At 42.3% G+C, this 22,072-nt stretch overlaps 1 protein-coding gene across 1 annotated transcript in view; it reads right to left on the bottom strand.

Annotated features, from left to right (window-relative positions):
• Positions 1 to 2,431: 2,431 nt before the first annotated feature.
• The window catches only part of cpped1 (calcineurin-like phosphoesterase domain containing 1), a 45,620-nt gene continuing 25,979 nt past the window's right edge, over positions 2,432 to 22,072 (bottom strand). Inside the window, exon 6 of the mRNA XM_074620632.1 lies at positions 2,432 to 4,278. Within this exon, the coding sequence (XP_074476733.1) occupies positions 4,052 to 4,278 (227 nt within the window). The 3' untranslated portion in view covers positions 2,432 to 4,051. The remainder of the gene's footprint in view (positions 4,279 to 22,072) is intronic.

Here is a 22,072-nt window from a genome sequence, read left to right as displayed (position 1 = left end):
ATAAAACGGTCACTATATCCTGACAGTAAAGTGAATGAGACAGGTAATCTGAAAAGGATCATATGCCTCTGTGTCCTCCGGTGCTCCTAACGGCATCTGCAAGATTTCACAAACTGGAAGAAAACAACCAATCAGAGCCGAGCTGAAGCCTTGTCGTCTCTGAGCAGCTGTCAATCACTCGCAAACTCTGTGAAACTAGGCAGCGCTGGTCAAATATGAATCAATATTCTGTTACTGTAATGATTATTTCTCAAATCATATGTTTTCAGAAACATCTTGTAGTGTACTGTTTACCTGTAACATGAGAAAGTTTGTGACCCGGCAGCCATGTTGACATAATTTAAGGAAATACCAAGCACCGCCCACCAGCTGGAGCACAGCCAATAGGAACGCTCTCTCTCTGAAATTACCTGTGATTGGTCAAAGTCTTCCGCACGGGCTAGGTTTTCTAAAGCCTGAAAACAGAGCCATGAGGAGGTGGTTAGTAGAAGCCTAGTTATCTCTCAGAACACTTGAATTACAATATGCTGAAAGGTTATTTTGGAATTTTTACCCAATGATGCTAAAAATATTCTGCCTACTGCAGCTTTGAGTAAAAATGACATGACAGAGCAACAGGTTGATGAACATAAACATTTTAAGAACAATTTAATGTAGTCATTTCTGAGTAGTGAATTTCAAAACGTTTCATATCAAACATGCATCAAAAGTCGTTTGTGCGAGTCCAGCTTTTAAAATACAAAGAACGGCACAGTAACACCCTTCCATCATTAGATAAAATCAACATTTATTATAAAAAAATACAACCAATCATGTCACAGTCGTGGTGCCCGGTACGGTCATTCATTAGAATTCAACACGGGGGGGGCGGACAAGTCAAAAGCGTGTGATGTTCCCCGATTCATAGAGCAAATATGTGCTCTAAAACAAATTCACACACACAAAAGAAAGATAAAGAACAATGTGATAGAGCTTGGCTACCGTGAGGATATAAAAATAGATAAGGACATAAGGTTCCTTCTCAGACAGGAAATGAAGGAGATGGACTGAGTCGTCTTTCACACATCACACTCATTATCCATTCCTCTCAGACGCACGCCCCCCCTCTCCTCCCTCCCTCCATCTATGCTGACTTTTTGGAAAAGAGACAGAACCCGTCAGTGTGAAATGAGGTCAGCGATCGTGGCGCTGATGGAAAATCACCTACAGTACCCTCCAGACCGCGGACGGACTCACACACAGCCAGGGGAGTACGTACACTTTCTCTGCTGCACCCGTAGTCTCTCTCCGACACACACACAGATGTGTTGCTAAAGAGTTGCCATGACAACTCTCTTAAATTCCCAGTCGGTCAGGGCGAATGTGAGAGTCTCTGTGTGTGTGTGGATAGTGTAATCGAGGAGTCATTTAGGGCTCACGGAGAAAGTCATTTTGTTGCAGAAATGTTCATTTTAAAGACAATTTCAGGACTGTGAGCTTCCAAATAAGCCTGCAGCTGTAACACTGTGAGGTTGTCTGAGCTATGACTAGAACTAGTCAGAAAAATGCTGTGCTCCTCCCACCATTAATCACATCACTATCACTACGATTTTATCAGCCTGACACCAATCCCTTTAGTTTGGCATTTAACAACACAATCACACCTTATTCATTTTATTTACAGAGTTCACAGCAAGCACCCCAAACAGATTAGGTGTGATGTAAACGTTAGGTGTTACATCGTGGATATTTGCAACACTTAGTCTGCTGTCCGACATTAAAGTGAGAGATTTTCACTTAATACAACCCAATTTTTTTATGTAATTATTTGGACCCATTTTTTCCTGCAATTGCCTCTTTATATAATAGTTTTCCCATTTAGTGGCGGGGTCCGCCATTCCTGCGCTGGCTTTGACTTCCTTTCACCCGTACTGGGGATTCACATGACATCAAGTTACGCAATTCAGCCTTACTGTTTTTATCTGAATGACATATCACTATCACTGGTTACTGTTCTAACTTTGTATTATGTTACTTTTACCGCTAATGCAAACTGAACATTTCCTACGGCTGCGGTTTCACATTAAAGGAACAGTGTGTAGCATTTAGGGGGATCTATTGGCAGAAATGGAATATAATATTAATAGTTTTCTTCAGTGTATTATCATCTGAAAATGAGTGTTGTTGCGTTTTTCGTTAGCTTAGAATGAGCCGTTTATATCTACCGTACATATGGAGTGAGTCCTCTTCACGGAGTCCACCGTGTTTCTACAGTAGCCAAGAAAAGACAAACCAAACACTGGTTATAGATAGAGGGATTTGCGTTTTTGCGTCAGCCACCGTCGTTCTTCGACACGCTTGGCACACGGGGGGAAATTTCAGATGGTTTCCATCTGCAACCTCACCGCCAGATGCCGCCAAATCCTACACACTGCACCTTTAAAAAAGTGTATAACTGGCAAAACATGGGTTTTATTTATTTTTTTAACAGTAGATCAGTTTTAAATGTTTCCACAGGTGTCATCCATGGGAATATTTCTTTAGTAACCAGGACTGAATTCTCAGGGATTATAACTTTAAAATCTAAGTTCTTATAAATGTTATGGGTAAGAATTATCTCTCAAGCCAACACATATTAAAAGACTATCTAAAAATAGTATTTTGGCTGGACAGTACACAAAAAGCTTCTCAGTTTCTATCTTTTACCGGCAAGGGCCGTGCATCTTAAACATCGTACCACGTTAAACATAAAAACACACACACACAATATGGAGATTTGATTAGCTTGCATAGAATTGCCAACGGCAAACAGTAGAAATAGCTACAACAGCTGGATATTTTAGGATCATTAAAGGAAAATGCCACCCTTTAATACCCTCACACTGTTAACCTGCTGCATTCAGTGCAGTCCAGCAGTCATTCTGGGATGAATCTTTTCCTCGTCCACACTTTGTCTCAACCTGTCTGATCTCCTTTTATATATTTTAGTGGTTTCCTACATCACCCGTGATGCTGTTTTTGAATGAGGTTTCAGTGTTTTAGGGTGGAATCTTCCTTTAACGATGGAAAAGTTCGGATACATTCAAAGTTACACGGATAACATCGGACTTAGAACACAAGTTTGTAGAACACATTCAATGACTGTTGTGAGCCCCTTTTAGGTCGGCGGGGACAGATTATTATCCAAGGAAAACATTTAGTAGAGACACAAACTAAACACAAGTTGCATGTAGTTGCATCTTTGTTGGTTTAAACTCTCTGTTATTTTCTTATTTCTGACCCAACATGGAGAACATGCCTCAATATAAATCTTTCGAGGAACAGTGTGTAACATTTCAGGGGATCTATGAGCAGAAATGGAATATAATATCCATAACTATGTTTACATTCATGTATAATCACTAGAATCTAAGAATCGTTGTGTTTTTGTTAGAACCCAGAACGGACAAACCAAACACTGGCTCTGGAGAGAGCCTTTCGTTGTTTTTACGTTACCTGAAGGCCACCGTAGTTCTCCGACACGCTTGTGAAACTGCGGAAACGTGAGCCGCAGAGTGCAAAACCGTGGTACCGCCAGCCGCCGTCTGAAATCCGTAGTAGTGTTATTATGGTAAGGATGGCCCCTGAGCGAGGCGAATAGCGTCACCACGGTTTTGCACTCGGCGGCTCACATTACCGCAGTCTTGGAAGGGGAGGAGTGAGCGGAAGAGGTACTCAGTTGGTTGCAATCTGCAACCACGCCACTAGATCCGCAAAATCCTATACACAGTACCTTTACATTTTATTTTTTTTTCCACTTTAATGAATACACAGAATTTTTAGAGAATGGGCCATTGGTTAATATTTGATGAGACTTGTTTGCTGGTAGATAATAATTAGCTTATCACATTGGAGAAAATGAGGTATGAATGATTTTAATATCTCATATTCTTATCTGCGGGTATGAGTTGACCAAGTGTCCAAAAACCTTCTTGTGTGCCTCCACGAACAGGGGCTCAAAACTGTATGAACAATTCACAAAAAAAAACAACTTGTTGTTGACAAGTTAGTCAGATTTTCCCTCCTTCAGTCTTCAGACCTGCAGGAGCTTCCTGAGCTCCTCGTCCATGCCTCCCGCGCTTAGCTGCTCCAGGCTGTAGTAGCGGTGGACGACGTCGTCCGCGGTCACCACCACCACCCGGAGGCCGTGGGCGTCCTTGCCGAGCTGGCACCCGATGGCCGAGCTCACGACCATGTCCAGGCCGCCGTGGCAACCGCCGGCGTTTCGGTGATAGTGGCCGGAGAACACCGCTTTCACCCCTGTGGCGATGAGACAGGTGTCAGAGTGCGGGAATCTCATCAGTGAAGAAACCCAAGCATTAAATCGGGGGAACACAGAAAGCTTGAATGAGTTGTTTAGTGGCCTGATTTAGTTTGTCTCTGCTGACGTCACCGGTCTCAACTGGGACGTCGCTATGAATAGGCATCATGCTCTTTAGAGCGCCATGTAATTCACACCACGTCTGACCCCTCTGTCCCTCATGGATCCAGGATAAAAGGTGCAGTACAATTATTAACACCTCGCGGCACAAAATGGCCAAAATACGTCCACAAGGACTTGACTGGGTTAGTGATGCTCCATCAGGAGATTTCTCTGCTTTAAATAACTCACTTTACAGCCCAAACAAGAACCTGCTGCTCAAATGTAGGTATGCAGTCGCATAATATCATTATTAGAAGCAATTGTTCAGTATAACCTGTGAGTATATGCAACAGTAGTGCACTGTTATAGTTATAGAGTCATCTAGAATAGTTTCCTATCCACAACTGTAGGGAGGGAGGAAAATGAAAAGAACAGAGAAACTAGAGAGGAGAGAGAAGAGAGGAATGGAGGAAGGATGGAAGATGGATAGAAAGAAAAGCAGGAGAGAGAAGAACAGAGAAATTAGAAAGGAGAGAGATGGGGAGAAAGGAGGGAAGTAAGAAAGGAAGGAAGAAATGTGAGAGGTAGAAAGGAAGGACCTAAGGTAGGGAGTAAAAAAGAAAAGAACAGAGAAACTAGAGAGGAGAGAGAGATGAGAGGAAGGAAGGAAGGAAGGAAGGAAGGAAGGAAGGAAGGAAGAAAGAAGGAAAGAAAGAAAAAAGAAAGAAAGAAAAGTTGGAAAAAGAGGAACAGATAAATTAGAAAAGAGAGGGAGGAAGGAAAGAAAGAGAAGATCAAAGACAGAAAGAAAGAAAGAAAAGTGGGAAAGAGAAGAACAGATAAATTAGAAAGGAGAGATGGAGGAAGGAAAGAAGGAGAAGATTAAATACGGAAAGAAAGAAAGACAGAAAGAATGAAGGAAAAAAGAGAACAAAGAAAGTAGAAAAGAGAGAGGGAGGAAGGAAAGAAAGAGAAGATTAACGACAGAACAAAGAATAAAAGAAAGAAAGAAAGAAAGAAAGAGAATAACAAAGAAAGTAGAAAGGAGAGAGGGAGGAAAGAAAGAAGGAAAGAAAGAAAGAAGGAAAGAAAGAAAGAAGGAAAGAAAGAACGAACGTGAAGGACATGAAGTGAAGGACATACTCGGGAGCTTTCCACTTGTGGCATGTTTTGAAAACCTGGGGAACTTTCATTAAGGGAGGCACGATTTTCAATTTATTTTCAATTACACACATCATCATTAATAGAGCGGCAGGTCTGGCTCGGCTCGGCTCGGCTCGGCCCCGCGGCACCGCTGCACCGCTGCACCGCTGCACCGCTGCACCGCTGCCGTGTCACTACAGTTGAAACGACTGCACACTTAAAATGGCAGGTCACAACACGCCATACTTTGAGCGAGGAGCAGAGAGTCAGTTGTTTTACAGCGTGTGAAGGTAGGACTTGTCTGAAGTTGTTTTTTTTTGTTTTGGGGGAACCAATTGGACTTTCTGGCAAGTTGGTAATTTTTGGCCAATTTTCACTTGAACGAGGAGTAAACATTAAGGTTAGGATTTAGGTCGGGGGTTTTATGCTTTAAGATTACAATAGATAAAGTTTATGTTTATATTATTATCTGTGAAATTTGCTCATAAGTACAATGATATGCGTGTATTCTACCTACGTGTGTAGGTGATTTTAATTCGGGTCTACTGCAGGCTTTCGGCACAGAAAATGAGCTGCTCTATTTAACAGCGAGTGTTTCCATGGAGGGAAGTCTGGCTGCTCGCTGCCTCGTCTCTCCGGAGAGACGCCCAGCCAAAATAAAATAATGAAAAACCGGCAACAAAAGAGGATAAATTGCAGTCAGCGCATGAGAAAGACATCGGTCTGTCCCAGAAATCCGCACAACAAAGACGAGGAAGATCCCTTCCGAAAAAAAACAAACTCCCAGCTGCTGATACTACTTCGATGTCGGCGCCGTGAAATTGCCCTGAATCACCAAGTCCGCTGCTCTGCATAATCAAACAGCACCAGAATACAAATGTGACCTAAATTTATATTAATATTCAAAGCTATGTGAGGACAGCGGTTGCACATGCTGGACGATGATTAAATAATTAATCCGCCATAGATGGAAATTGATGGTTTAGGGCCTAGTGTGTGTGTGTGTGTGTGTGTGTATGTCTGCGGCTAAATTAATTTACAATCAAAACCTGGGGCAGCGCCCCGTGATGCGTGGATGGGCCTGCAGCTATATCATTATGGACACCAGTATGTGTGGCCAGTAGGGACGCACCGTTTTATCAGCTGAACATTGATATCGGCAAATAGGTTGTCGTTCGCCGATGTCAGTGTCCGATGTTTATCTGTTGAGTCGAATCTATTTTGCGCCGGCTAAATGGTGCGTCGGTTATTTGCGGTCGGTCTCGGACACCAGTAATTCTGGCATGACGGTGGGTCCATACGCACGTGTGGTTTGTTCACAAAAAGTCGGCCGTGTGGGAGTATAACGCTGTCTTGGAGAAAGATCGGCGACACGAACGTTGTTATGTTCAACGAAAAATGAAGCAGTAAAATAACGGCTTACGAGATTTCTTAAAAACAATCCGGGCCGCCACATTGTCATCTTGCTGCTCCGCTGTGGGTCCGTCCAGCCCAGACAGCTGAGGCAGTGAGACCTGAGGCTGAGCTGGCAAAGTGGAGATCTTCATCCGCGTTCTGCCGCTACTAGTCCACTAGTTAACTGATCGCGGATGCCGTCATTCTCTCGGACGGATAAAAAAATGTAAATGAAAAATGCTGAAATGGGTCGCCAAATACACTTGGGTGACTGTTAATATATGGGCGGCCCGCCCAAGTTAAATCTATGTATCGGAAACACTGCTTATGTTTCTGCTTATGTTTCAAATCGCTTTCACTTTTACATTTAATTTATGTGTCGCAAAACAAATATGTGTTGTGATACTGTATCGATTCTCCAAAACACTGAGTCGATTTTTAATTAACCTCTTAAAAATCCGACGGCCCGCCAATCGATCGATCGATTTGATCTTTCAGAGGTTGTAGCGGCCTCAGTTTTAAAGTCTAGTGAAGGTACTCACATCATATGAAACTATAAACACCTGAGGAATCCATTGGTTCCAACCATGTCACACTAGCTTGTCGGGAGTGAGGTTAAATGACGCTCCAAAGTTACGCTAAATTTTGGCGAGGAAAACTGGCATGGCCATTTTCAAAAGGGGTCCCTTGACCTCTGACCTCAAGATATGTGAATGAAAATGGGTTCTATGGGTACCCACGAGTCTCCCCTTTACAGACATGCCCACTTTATGATAATCACATGCAAAATGGGGCAAAAACAATGCAGTTTTTTGAATGCATTACAAAAGTGTTATTTTTGCCTATTTTAAAAAATGGTGGATATCTGGCGTGTTCTTTATACTATGACAGTTTTCCCAAAAATTTGACGTAAAAAAAATCCCAATATATCACCATGCTCACATTATCGCAATACATCACAGTATATTGAATCGTAACCCCTGTATCATGACACATCATATTGCCAGATTCTTGCCAATACACAGCCCTATTGAGTAGATAGTTGTATAGTTATTTAAAAAAAAAAAAGAATCTTCTTCATGTGAAAGAAGGTTATATTAAGGTTGTTTCATGAATTTTGTATGATTGAATTTGTGCTAATTCAAAGACAGTGTAATGAAATGCTGAATGACTTTAAAACATCTCAGTTATTCTTTTCATAATGAACTGGTGTTTGTTTCCCTGGCACAAAAAGGAGAATAAATAACAGCAAAAACAAAAAACATCGCTATCGGCCAAATTGTTATTTTAAACATCGGTATCGGCCCAGAATTTTGCAATGGTGCATCTCTAGTGGCCAGGAATAATAGCCTTTCATATAACCTTGCCCCTGCTCTAGGTGGCTGAGTAACTGGCCTGCCTCAACACTGTCTAGTCATAAATGTGTGTACACATGTGTGTCCTTGATGTTATTTCTAGATGAGGGCCACGAATGCCCTCTAGGCCAAAGCATGTACTCAATATTCTGAATGACTGTGTGTGTGTATAGTCGTGTGTGTGTGTGTGTGTCCCTCTACGCTGACAGACGCCTAAGTGTTTTATCTGTCCTTTGAGGAATCACACAGCTCATCTTCATTTATTTAAACCCTGCGAATGAAAACAAAGCAAAGCGGCAACAGAAGTGTGAAGCACGGAAAAATGTTTGATGGGATCACCTGATGACTCAGACTGTGGAAATGTTGGATTTGTTACAGTATCCGCTGTGACTACTTATTCGTCGCGAGAGAGATGAGTTGGTGGGAGGAAGACGCTAAGACAGCAGTAGTAAAGAAGCGATAGACAGGAATTAATCCCGTATTAATAATAATAATAAATGATAATGATAATAAACCGGCATCTTTTTGAAGCTGATATGTTTTTTCCGAACCTCCTTCCAAAACTCCCAAAGATGCTGCCGTGATTAATCACGCCGCCGAATAGACTGCGTGGGAGTGTGTAAGTGTGCATATGTATACATGTGCCAGTGCGTCTGAGTTCTGTCGCCACGTCTCTGATGATCCACGTCCCACACGTACACCGCACGACACACCACCACGCAGCAGCAGTGAGCTTCCCCCATATGTATGTGACATGTTTGTGATGCATCCATGGAGCTGTACATTTGTTGCTCATAGCTTTAAAAATAAAAGGAATAAGTCACAAACGGCCCCACTGTGCAAAAGAAACTGCTACAGAAGGAGGCCCTTTTGGACATTAAAGGAACATTTTGGGAAATACACATTCACTCTCTTGCTGAGAGTTAGACGAGAAGTTTCATACCAGAGACGGTTCAGAGAGGAGACGGCACACTGTGAGTCAGTTTCATGTATCCGCGTCACATGGGATTCGTCACTGCCCCGCCGCTTTAGAAGACTAGCAGCATCACCTGAGTCTATTAACTCCAATGGGAGAAGTGAACGTGAACACCAATTATAACTGATTCTTTCGCCCCATAGTCACCAAAGTAAATATTGGACCCATTTTTCACAAGCCACATATCTTCCAAACATTCTGACACTAAAATGTCCTTTTACAGACGGACAAATCAGGAGAAAATTAACTTTGTTCAAGACCTTAAGCAAGGTATCAATCTTCTCATCTAAAGGCCTTTACGCAACGGGGGCATGACGAATAAACAAAACAAAAATGCGAAACACTTTCCTGCGAATGTTATATGTAGAGGGCTTTTATTGTGAAAGGTAAGAACGGAAGGAGTGGACCTGGTATGTGTTGCCTTTGTCAAGGTTGAAAGGAGTAATACAATTTGCCACCTTGAGTCGGATTATGGACAAAGAATGTAAATTGTCAAGAATTGAAAATTAATTGTTCGTTCCTTTAAATCATCAGTGCCTAGCAGCAGAGCTACGCTTCCACCATTTTGGACTGAAAGCGTCTACCGGGCGAAAGTAAAACGTCCGCCTAAAAAGTGCCATACAAAAGTAAAACAAAATTATTTCTATTCTATTGTCATATTCTACCAAAATGGCCTGTGTTGAACAATAAAATATTAGAAATATAATAAGCATTTTCAGTCCAAAATGGCGGCAGCGGCTGTTGTCAAAAAACAGGAGTTTCGTCTCTTTGCTTCTATACTCCATGTTGTTGTTTCGTAAATAAAAAGAGGAACTCAACCCATTCCGCATAACGTCATTGGTTGATGCCTTTATTCGCTGTGCGAAACCTCCGAAAAATCGACCATGTTCCGAAAAAAAAGTAGTTTTTTTGTCTTGTAATATTGGCGGTCTGTGTGAAAGTAATCATGACCAAAACAACAGATGGAAAAAATATATTGAAGTGCGTATTGATTTAAAAAAAAAAAAAAAAAAAAAACTCCGCCGGTGTGTAAAGGCGTTAACTCTCAACAAAAAGGCGATTAAGAGCATTTCCCAAAGTGTCGAACTATTCCTTTAATAAAACAACTGCAAGTTAATAAACATACCTTTACACAATATAAATTAATAATAATCCATATAAGTCATCTTGAATATTAAGTTGTCACTAGCATTTACTACAACAATAAGTAAAGTATACCATTAAGTGTAAGTGGTCATATCTTCTGCACTTCATTGGTATTTTAAAATGTCTCTCAGCCACCCAGAATAACCTTCCCCCCGCCCCAACACTACTATTGAAATACAACAATAACAGATTCACCCCCTGGTTTTCTCCTCAGAGGCACAAAGGTCCTTGGAGAGTTGCGCTTGGCCAACCTGTCTAATGTCTATCAGGCAGAATGAGATCTCTGTTAGGTCGTCACGACACACACTACAGGCTTTCCTTCAAGGCCTTAAGTATAGCTGACAACTGAAGTGGACTCAACCAATAGACAATTTGTATGTTGTGGGAATGAATCGGCTCCCTCCGCTGGCCCGCTCCACCGGCTCTTACCGAGCGAAACCGATTTCATAGAAACAATTTAGCAGAGGCCCAGAGATAACACCCTGACCTGAATTCATTAGAGCACGTCCCCTTTCAGAGCGCCGTCATTACGCAGGCTTTAGAAGTCAAACCACTCCACCTGGGCTCTTGTCTGCTAAAAAAAATAAAATAAAAACACTCTCTGAGAGAAAAGATGGCCTGTCTGAGAAAGAAAAGCATTTTCAATCTCCAAAAGATTTTCTGCATGAATAAAAGATAAACAATTGAAAAAAAAAAAAAGAATAAAGAAGCTGAAAAAGCCGTCCCCATTGCCATGCAGTCAGAAGATGAAGCTGACCTCTGAAATTGTCTGCTGGAAAATGAATGCGGGGAAAGCACTCTTTCAAAGTGAGGGGTAGAGGCTGAGATTGCCTGCATGGAACTAAAAAATACACAAAATAAAAAGCAAAAAAACAATTTAAAAACCTCCAAAATACCCTAGCATTGTTTCAGAGACGTATAACTATTGATTGGCAGCGATCCCTTGTAGACCAACACAGTGATGAGGATTAAACCCACATTGGCGTCTTGGGTTGAACGCAGGTCAGACACTACTCAGGTTTATGAAGAGGAAGTCTGGTAAGGCCCTTGTATGTACTCCAAGAAAGGTGCCCAAGTTCTTACTCTGTTTTGATTTGACCACTGAGAGTGCTGTGGTGGGGGAATATTATTATTTTTGCAGGTAATTTGTCATAAAGTATGGGACAATTTGAAAAAAAAATTAATTAATCAAAAATCTGACCGAATGATGGCGCTAAATGAAAAGTCAGAGGATCAACAATGTTATTATGATTCTGGTGATCTGGGGACCATGAATAGCCGTCGTGATCAAAGAAATTTAGTAATCGATACCAATACCAGGGAAATACCCCAGGTCACGTGGAAAAACGTTTCTAGAAAGGCTTGGGAACATGGTCTGAAATTAGCACCTGCCACCCACCAAATGCAAGTAAATTGACGGCAGTGGCGGGTGAAATCATCAGGACAGCGCTACATGGGTGCTGCTACTACATCAGCATGGCACTACTGCTACTAAACCTGAGGGGACACACCCTTTTTTTTTAGAGAGAGAATTATGACCTGTTTAACTTCCTAACAACTTAACAAGATTTTTTTTATCATTTGAATTGTGTGTTTTTATGCATATAACCACTATAGATTACAATAGCAAAGTGCAGTACAGTGTACACTACCCTCCCTAACCCCAAAAATAGGGCTCCCCAGAAGCTACAGAAACACCATGTATTTAATGTTTTTTATGTAAACTATATTGAACATTGAATGACATCAGATCTAAAATGTTATTCTGACAATACCATACTAAACCCATTCAGCCGTAGAGAGAATGGAACATATAACCACGCTGAGTGTCAGTGTCTTGCATTACCCACTGAGCTATACGCAGACGGGAGACACAGTACGTGTTCAGAGAGTGTTAAATAGCAGTGTATCGCATTCAGTTAAGGATTGTTGAATCCAATTTCAACCCGTTTTAGTCTCTTCGCCATGCTTTGCTTCATTCTTCCCCTTTTCTTGCCGAGCGGGCGCCCTCGCGGAAAACATCGCACTCTCTGTGGCGATAATTCCCCATCTTGTCTCGGCTTCTGCGGAAATCCCATTTACCTGTCAGCCTTGAAACAGTGCTCGATCTTTTGTGCTTTTCTTTGCGATAAAGATTCCCATCTGGGGATTGGCCTTTGCTTTGACAGACAGAGGTGGTGGAGGGGTGGGAAGGAGAGAGGAAGGAAGGAAGGAAGGGGCGCTCAGAAAATACCCAGAGTAAGCAGTCGGAGTGATGGAAACATATTGAATGCTAACGGAGCAAAATTACCCAGAGTCAAATTGAATTCTGGTCAGAGTTGCAGAAAAAATGCACAGAAATGAGAGGGGGGGGGGGGGGGGGGGAGAGTCCCTTCCAATATGCCAATATATATTTCTATTATGATTTTCATATGCTGCAGCCGTTTGAGCCATGTTCGCCTTAATTGCTGGATGTGTCTGAATATTCTGAAACACCGTCGCTATATAAATGCTAATAGCGGCAGCCAATGTAGACCGCCAAATAAAGGAAGTAAAGAGACGTCCGTCCACATCCGATCACGTTTGATGTTTGTGCTCCTCAATCTGCCGTCCCCTCCTTTCCTTTCCCGCTCTCCATCATCTCCCTTTCATCTCTTGGTCACTGATTTTGCAGGCTACGAGATTGGATTTGCTAATTGCGAGCTAAGTTCCTATCTTTGCCGCTAACACTCTTCCCCCCCCCCCCCTCTATCAGTGATGACCTCCTTTCCCCCCCCCTCTTTGACACAAACTCTTAATGCAGTTCAGAACAAAGCTGTCAGCTGTGAGAGCGAAGGCTGCGTAGGAGTGAACATGCGACGCGTGTGCTCGCGTTGAAGGGCGGTTGTCATTAAAGTGCAGGTCTGGGAAATAATTCATCATGAAAATGGTGGCTGTTGATAATTTGCATGACAGAGGGATGCAAAATGATGTAGCGCGGTGAGGCATCTTGCAGCCCCGGCTCCCCATAAATCACTCTCAGCCATCAGTCACCACGCAGCAGCATCCCCTCCCTGTGTCCTCCAGTCACACGATCACAAAGGGAGCTGGGAAATGAAAGTAGTCAGCATGTCATCTATCCCTCTGAGAGCACGCCTGCCTTTTGGCCATTTGGTACCCAACGTGGTACCTAATCATCCTGAATTCACCAAGCAATGATCCTTATGTTTCTCTAAGGACAACAGGGGCTTAGTTGTGAGGGGGGTAGTGGAACTAAGCCCCCCTACCTGGTGAGGACCCTCAAGAAGCCTCAAGCTAAAAGTTTCTTTTCATCTTTTGTTTGAAATCATTAGCATTATAAGAAAACTAGTTGTAGTTGTTCATGTCACTCTATAATGAGTAGTAATATGGACACTTGTGCTTTATTCCACAGTGTCCTCACAGGAGGTGTACAGCGAAAGCAGCATCTCAGCAGCAGCAGCAGCTTCATTTCATGTCCACAGAGGAGGCGTTCAGGCACGGTGCTGAGCGTAGGTCACCCACGTCTTGGCAGCCCACAACGTAACCGCTGTAGATACTGCATGCGAGTAAAACGCCTCGAGGCGCACCTTAACCCGCAGTAGGGGGAAGAAGTGCGAGGTGAGATGTAGCTGCGTCGAAACCGAACGATGGCGGGGACTTTTGAAGGAGTCTGGGAAGTTGTATCAGCTCCGGAGTAGAACTTTAACGACTACATTTAAACGGACAATATTTCAACTTTAAAACAGTTAGCCAGTGAAGGAATATTTAACATTTTTGAAATTTCTTTGAAGTACTTGTATGTTAGTTGAGTATTTCCATTTTCTGATTCTTAATACTTGGAATCCACTACATTTTAGAGGAAAATATTGCACGTTTTACTCCACTACATTTATTTGACAACAATAGTTAGTTACTGGGCAGATTAATATTAAAGGAGGATCTATTGGCAGAAATTGAATATAATATTAATAAGTGTGCACCGTTAGCTGTAAGCCACCGACTCAGCCGTCGCCATGTTGTGAGCCATATAGAGGCAATAGAAATGCTCCCAATCCCGTATTTAGCACCTTTAAATCTCCTCATATGTAATTTGCCGACCTACAATCATTGTCATTATTTTTGGATACACCGCATCAATGAATGTTTTCTTGCTGAATTCTTACACAACTTGAATCCCCCTCCCCCTTTTTATTTTTCTGTTTGTGTCTTTGTTTTGTTTTTTAATCCTCTGCCAATTAGTTATTAATTTTCCGTCCTTTTCACTCTTTTGTTTGTAAAATACACAAATGCAATTTGCATTGGAATTATCTGTAAAACTGAAAACCACAATTAATTTAATTTTAACTGATTAGAAATAAATAATAATATATAACTCCAATCAGGGCCTTTCTTCTGCATAGTAAGTACATAAACAAGAGCAGTGTAGTCATGCATTTATGGTTACCAATTAAATCTTTATGACCTTCAACTTGCTGTGGAAGAGAAAAGTGCCAGAAGCAAGCAGAAACAAGACAAGACCTAGACGTGAGTGGAAAAAACGTTCCCTCCTCATTCATTTCGATGAGGTCACTGGGCCGAACCTGGCGCAATGAAATGCAACGTCATACAGCAAGGCATTACGTTTGCCAAAGAAATACGTGCAAGTACACAGTCCTGGTCATTACTTTGTACGGTTAACTCAGGCTACATCCACAATAATACGTTTTAAAATGCATCGTTTATGCCTAGCGTCCACACTAATTGGGCGTTTTCGAGCCCCTAAAATGGAGACATTTGAAAATGCTGCTTACCCCGTTTTAGTTTTGAAACTCCAGGGTTGCGTTTTAGTCTGAACGGACAGAAACCAAGACCTTAGAAAACAATGAAGCAGACACCCACGTTCGCTTCTCGATTGGGTCTTATCAGTCACGTGTCCATCCCTGATTCGTCACGCCCCGTCACTTGAACCTTTTACAGTAGAAAACATCAGCGTCTACCACCAGTGGTTCATTTCAACATGGATAACGAGTTACAAGCGTTGCTGACCTTGTTGTCTACGCTAGCAGCTGTTAAATTCTGCATTTTATAATGCGACTACTGCTTTCATGGACAGGATGCAAGCTATTATTGGAGCGCTTTACACATGGATGTATAAAGAGAACTGGATACAGCGTTGGAGGCGGGGCCCCGTTCATTCCTATGAAAGTTGTTCAGTGGCGCATGAAGACAAAATGGCTCGACTTCCGCCTGGAAAGGTACCCGGATCTCGGGCACATGGAACATGAGCAGTAGCGTCCGCTTAGTCACATGACTCGGTCATGGTGTCCCAACGTCACGGCTTGCGCTCCAGCCTCGGTCTGAGTCTCATTCACATGAACGGAAGAAGGGAAATAACTCTGGATTCGGCTATTAGTGCGTTTTACAACTTTAAAACCTAATAATTTAAATAAGGGCTATTAGAGTGTTCGTACTGGGGAGATGATTTACCTAAAAAAAAATTATCCGCTGAGTTACAGACGTCTCTTTCCAAATGTAAGTCTATGGGAAAAGTATTTTTTGGGCCCAATGGCATCACTTGACGGACACTGAAGTTGCAGTACTGCCGTTTGGCCACCACGAAAGTTGGGATCAACGACCGGCGCTCTTCCTGGGGGCTTGGCTTTACATCAATTCCTGTGTCCAGCGCTGCTTCCTGTATACACAGGGACGCACATGCCCAGTGTATGTGAATGGTCATTTTCAGGCGTGGCAGTATGGACAGAGATTAATTCTGAAATGACCCTAAAACGCTCATCTGGACGGATATTGTTTTAAAACGACACGTATTAGTGTGGATGTAGCCTTAGTTATCACATTTATCTGGAGATCGTTGCAACAATCAGAACCTTCTAGAGTTGTAAAATCCATTCTCATAGTATTAAAAACCGCTGTGCAGTGTTTCAGAGACTGATAAGCCTTCAAGCTCCAAGAATCCATTACTCAAACTGGCCTTCCTGGATCTTATCGTCTCACTGGCACCTAACAACACGCCCCCAACCAATGCACCCCCTCTTTTGGGCCTGAATACCTGTTATGTCATCACCGCCAACCCCAACCTTTGGCTGCGGTAGAAAGAGAGATTAAGACAAAGAAAACGACAGAATAAAGAGAAAGCATTATTCAGCCTCATCATTAAAACAATGGGGTTAAAGGCTTAACCGTGGCCTCTTATCAAATCCCCAGTGGGTGATAAATGTGTCTTCGGTTTTTGAACAGAGTCGGCCCCTCGCTGATAAAGACAACCGGCGGCAAGAGAGAGAGAGAAAGAGTGAGAGACAAGAGAGGGGAGAGACGGAGAGGCTTATCTTTGCCTCTAATTAGCTACTGTATATGTACAACTCTACAGCCGCAAGCGATGTTGGGAATTCCAATGAATTTCTCAGCTGTACGCTTGTTTTTTTCCTGTATAATACAGTATACAGGATTTGGAGGCAGCGAGGGAGCAAGTGTGTACAGTATGTATATCTGTGCGTGCGTTCATTCTGCCTTGTTTATATGTGCGCTGAAGGTACTCTGAATGCAGGATATAAACCTTTCAGGAGGAGGAGGTGGAAAGAAATCTAATTACAGTACTCCATCTGAGAGGATAGAAGAGGCTGAGAGCACTGCTGGGATTTCTGCTACTCCACTCCTCTCGGAAAGGAGACACCGGTCTCCAGCGATGGGAATTCAATCTTCTCTGAAGAGATTCTGGATGCGCGTAAGGCCCGCTCTCTCTAAATTCAACATCCGCAACGAGCAAGCGACCTACGATTTTTTTTTTGCACGTCTTTCTTCCTCCGCTCGCGGTAACTGACTGCTGACTGAGTTGCGTTCGTGCACTGAAAAATTGGCATAGGTAGAGTAGGGGCGAAAAGAGAGCATTATTTACTATGATTACGAGTATGACAGTGACGAGGAAGCACAGGTGTACCCATAACAAGAAGAGTAAAGAACTTCCTCCGGGGTGTTTAGGGCTTTTGCATGATTGTTACCAACAAAACTGACAGTATTGTACTGACTGAAAAGTTCTACCAAGCAACACGTTGTCTTGTTTACCGGTTGTCATAACAGTTTGCAAAGCAACCAACGAATCAGACTTATTTGAGCCGTTTGAAAAAACATGCCCTTTTTCCAATCACGTGCTCCGTTTCAACTCAAAAGATATTAAATGTACGGAGCGAGTGCACAATTAAAGGCAATATTTAATATCAACCGAATCACTGTCACATCAGAAACCGGGGTAATTGCTTGTGCAATTAAAAAAAAAGAAAGGGGGAAAGCACGGTACTTTAGTTGCCCGAGAGGGGGTCATCACGCAGAGACAGTGCATCATTAATATGAGCTGGAATGCAGTCAACAGTTCCCAGGGTGGAACCGCTCGCTCTGATGAGCCACTGGAAGACTAATTGGTGTCGCACCTTTCCCCATGTGCGGCTGTGCTGTCGAGATAACATATAGATACTGATATATCATGCATAGAAAAAATGCACCAATGCGATTTATATGCAGAAATGCATACAAGGACATGTATAAAATAAACAATTACTCAAACATCTCCTGACACACATGAGAAGAAGGAGTAGGGGAGAGAAATAAAAAATACCTCCGTGAGGAAAAATCAATTAAATTTCTTTTGTCTGCCGGGGACTACGCTCTCTATTTCCATCATACTGTATGTCCCCGGAGTGGTGGGTGGGGGCGGCGGCGGCGGCAGAAAGCAGCTATAACAACCTCACAAATGCTGAGCCAAATCCCCGGCATGCTGTAAGTCAACTGACGCCACACAAAGACACCTCTGAGTGGTCGAGAAGAGCTCAGTTACACACAGCGGAGCGTACTTTTCTTAATGCGAGGATTGATTTGATGCCAGAGACACGTTTGTGTTACATCCAGCGATTCCATTTCAACGGCCCGCTTTTTGTAGAATTTTGAATTACAGAGACAAAGGACGAGGAAAGACGTCCAGATTTTTACCTCTTTGTTCTTGCCAGACTGCTGTTTTCCTTTTTGCTAAAATAAGTACCAATTAGAAGAACTTTGAGGCAGCCAACTAAGAAGAAAGATCCTTGAAGAGTTTTTTTTGAACAACCTCCATGTGTTATTAGTACAAAGAAACACTGTTAAAGTATCATAAAGAGCTTTCCGGCGTTCCTTTAAGGGATCTTGAAACTAAATTCTTTTCTACACAATAAAACCCGTAATCCGTCTGTTGATATAACTGCATTTGTCTCCGAAGGAAAAAAGGATGTGAGAGCTGGCAGCACAGACACAGATAGAGACTTATCCTTGTCAACCGCGTACTTAATGGAAATCTCAGTAGAAAAATGACATTCACGCGTCATCTGTGCCAATGCTTAACTGTTCCGGGTGTGGACTTGAATCTTTTTGAGAGCGGGACTGGAAACAGAAGTGTGTGTGTGTGTGTGTGTGTGCGAGAGGTTAATGACGCTGGCCTTTGCTGTAATGACAGTAATGATCACCAGAGCACATCTGGAGGCTTCGGATCACAGGGTGCAGCGGTGAGGACGGACAGACATGGGAGGAGAGATGATGCGTGAATAACGCAATGCAAATAGGGGGGGAGAAAAATTACCATAGACGTATGTATGTCCAGAAGAGACATCATTTACCACGGATGAGAGGAAACTCAGCCCCTCGCCGCACAGACAAGGAAGACAAATAACACACTTGCCCTGGCGCTCTTGTTTCTTCAATATGCAGCAAATAACATTTCAATTTCTTCAATTCCTCGCTCGTTTTGATTGTTTCCTCCACAAAAAAGCTTGCAGTATGTCCACTGGGATATTTTTACCAGGCGCCTGTTTGCCCTGCGGGGAACTTCTACTTCATAGAAGTTCCTACAATTCCGTCATGTTGTGGTGAACATTTAAAAAATAAGAAAATCAGTGTTTACATTTAGTTTTATGTGAAGTTTTTTTACTTCTGGTGAATACTTTCCAATGAATCTTATTTCCATTACGTATTTTTTAAGACTGTCAAAGTTAAAGGGACTGTTTGTAACTTTTTAAGCGTATAAATGTACCGGGTCGGGATCCCATGCGCGCTCGCATATGCGCGCTTGCGTGTGGCCGGAGTCACTGCTCCTCTGCCTGCTTGCCTTCACTCACACAGTGCGCGTTCTCGCTGTCTCGCTCCACCTCTAGACGTGAACGCGCGCTCACTCCACACTGTAGAAGAGTTAGTTTAGCTCTGAGACTATCTAGTGAATGTACAGTGGACGTTTGTGCAGAAATAACTGCTGCAGCTCCTCCAGACCAACAGAGGTTTTCCATGTCTTGTGAAGTGACAGGGCTCCGCAGCGAGAAACGTTATCGCCTCCGACCGGGTGCCGGTGTCTCCCTCCGGGCGCAGTCGGGAGGCGATAACGTTTCTCTTCCTGCTTCAGCCCCGGCACCGAACCGCTTTTGCTGAAGCAGGAAAAGCCAACACTATGATCAGCAGTGATTCATGGAGAGACCTTCGTCTGGTCAGCTAACATTACTGCCAAGCAGGTGAAATAAAGAGTGATATTGTGGTATTAGCTGACGTGTGTCGCCTCACTGTTTTGAGCGATGCTCGTTCAGGTATATTTAGAGCGAGCAAGCACGAGCCCGACGCTGACTTTCGTTGATTTCACGGCCACAGGTGTCGCTGTTAACAAGCATTTCTGAAAGTTACAAATAGTCCCTTTAACGCGATAATAACGCGTTAACATAAATTCCTTCTAACGTCACTAATTTCTTTAACACATTAATGCAATCGATCTGTCATAGGTTGTAGCGGGCTAAGTTTTAAAGCTAGAGTGAAGATACTGGTTTCATATGAAACTAGAAAAAACATAATCTATTTATACTAACCATGTCATACTTGCTTTTCGCAAAAGGAGACTAAAACTTGCTAAAGCTAAATTTTGGCAGGGAAAAACTGGCATGGCCATTTTCAAAGAAAAGGTCCCTTGACCTCTGACCTCAAGATATGTGAATTACAATGGGTTCTATGGGTACCCACGAGTCTCCCCTTTACAGATATGCCCACTTTATGATAAACACATGCAGTTTTGGGGCAAGTCATAGTCAAGTCAGCACACTGACACACTGACAGCGGTTGATTTGAGCATATGTTTTATGCTAAATGCAGTACCTGTGAGGGTTTCTGGACAATATTTGTCATTGTTTTGTGTTGTTAATTCATTTCCAATAATAAATATATACATACATTTGCATAAAGCAGCATATTTGCCCACTCCCATGTTGATAAGAGTATTAAATACTTGACAAATCTCCCTTTAAGGTACATTTGGAAGAGGTGAAAAATGTGCAATTAATTTGCGATCAATCGCAATTAAATATTTTAAATCGCTTGACAGCCCCTACCAAAAATCGAAAATAGTTTTCTGAACAACATTTGGTACAAATGTACAGTAGCAGCTCTATGATGAACGGACACAGAGCACAAGGACGATTACAGTCAGCGTGCCTCCAGGACATACTACGGCAGATTCAGAGTACAGATCGTACAGCATCAGAAACTGAGACACTCAGGAGATGAAGGAGAGAGAGCAGAAGGAAAGAGAAATCTGGGGGGATCCGAGGAGAGCAGAAAGAACAAAGAGACAAAGGCTGTATAATTCAATAATAACTGCTTTGATTCCTTATGTCAAGTCATCAAATTTGTGTTTTAGATTTAGCACATTTATCTGACTTATCAAGAGCTATTAACAATGACAAAGCTGTGCCATATTTCATAGCCTTTTTTTGTAATTGTCATTTGGAACTCCTATGATCTTAATCACTACGAATCTTTATAAACACTGCAAAATGATTGTTAACATTGCTATCCGAGCAGTAGAAATTTCCAGATAAATTCAAGCGACAGAGCTTGACATTTATGCCTGAGCCCATTGTTATGTATGGGACAGGACCGGACCGAGAGAATGAGTAAAACGTGACATGATAAATCACAACCCTTCTCTCGCAGAAGCACCACATATTGTACTTACACATATGTGCACAGAAACATGAGAAAGTCATGTAGCGTACGCTGCTTTACATCAAGCAACCGCATGTCTGTCATCAATTATTAATAACCACATACATGCACTACGTATATAGTCATGCAGTACATGCCCTGTATGTAGTCTGAATTTAATTGCGGGCAGGACGTGTGAACAAGAGTGTGGATGAGAAAGGACACTTGCGCATATAGCATGTTCTGCACATACAGTAATACCCATTATTTCCTGTGTATGAAAAGCCTATATGGGCTGCCCTTTAAATCTTTAACCAGTGTTCCTTTAAGGCAGTGATTACCAACCTATTAACTTGTATCTTATAAAAGCCCTCCCTACTTGCATGGAAGAAAAGCCCCCCATTGTCATCACCCAAAAAAAATTACAAATCCTCAATTTGAATAAAGGGATTTTGTGTATTGAATGTTTTCTTTTTTTTTATTAAATCAACTTTCTTAAATGAATCGAACTCGTCAGTTTTGTCAACATACCTAAAGTGATGATGTCTTGATGGATTTGCTAAGCTGCTAATGTTTATGATTTTTGTAACAACTTAATTAATTTACTATATTAGAGTTAGAGATAGGGATGCTCATTTTGTAAAAATGTCTTAACCAATAACCGACCCTCGTTAACCGATTTATTAACCGTTAACCGATAGCGTTAATCGGTTAAAATGCTTAATGTCG

This window comes from Sebastes fasciatus, chromosome 20 (genome assembly GCF_043250625.1).
Source record: "Sebastes fasciatus isolate fSebFas1 chromosome 20, fSebFas1.pri, whole genome shotgun sequence".
Taxonomy (NCBI): domain Eukaryota; kingdom Metazoa; phylum Chordata; class Actinopteri; order Perciformes; family Sebastidae; genus Sebastes; species Sebastes fasciatus.
The sequence above is the reverse complement of the archived record's forward strand: the minus strand, read 5'-3'. Positions and strand labels throughout refer to the sequence as shown.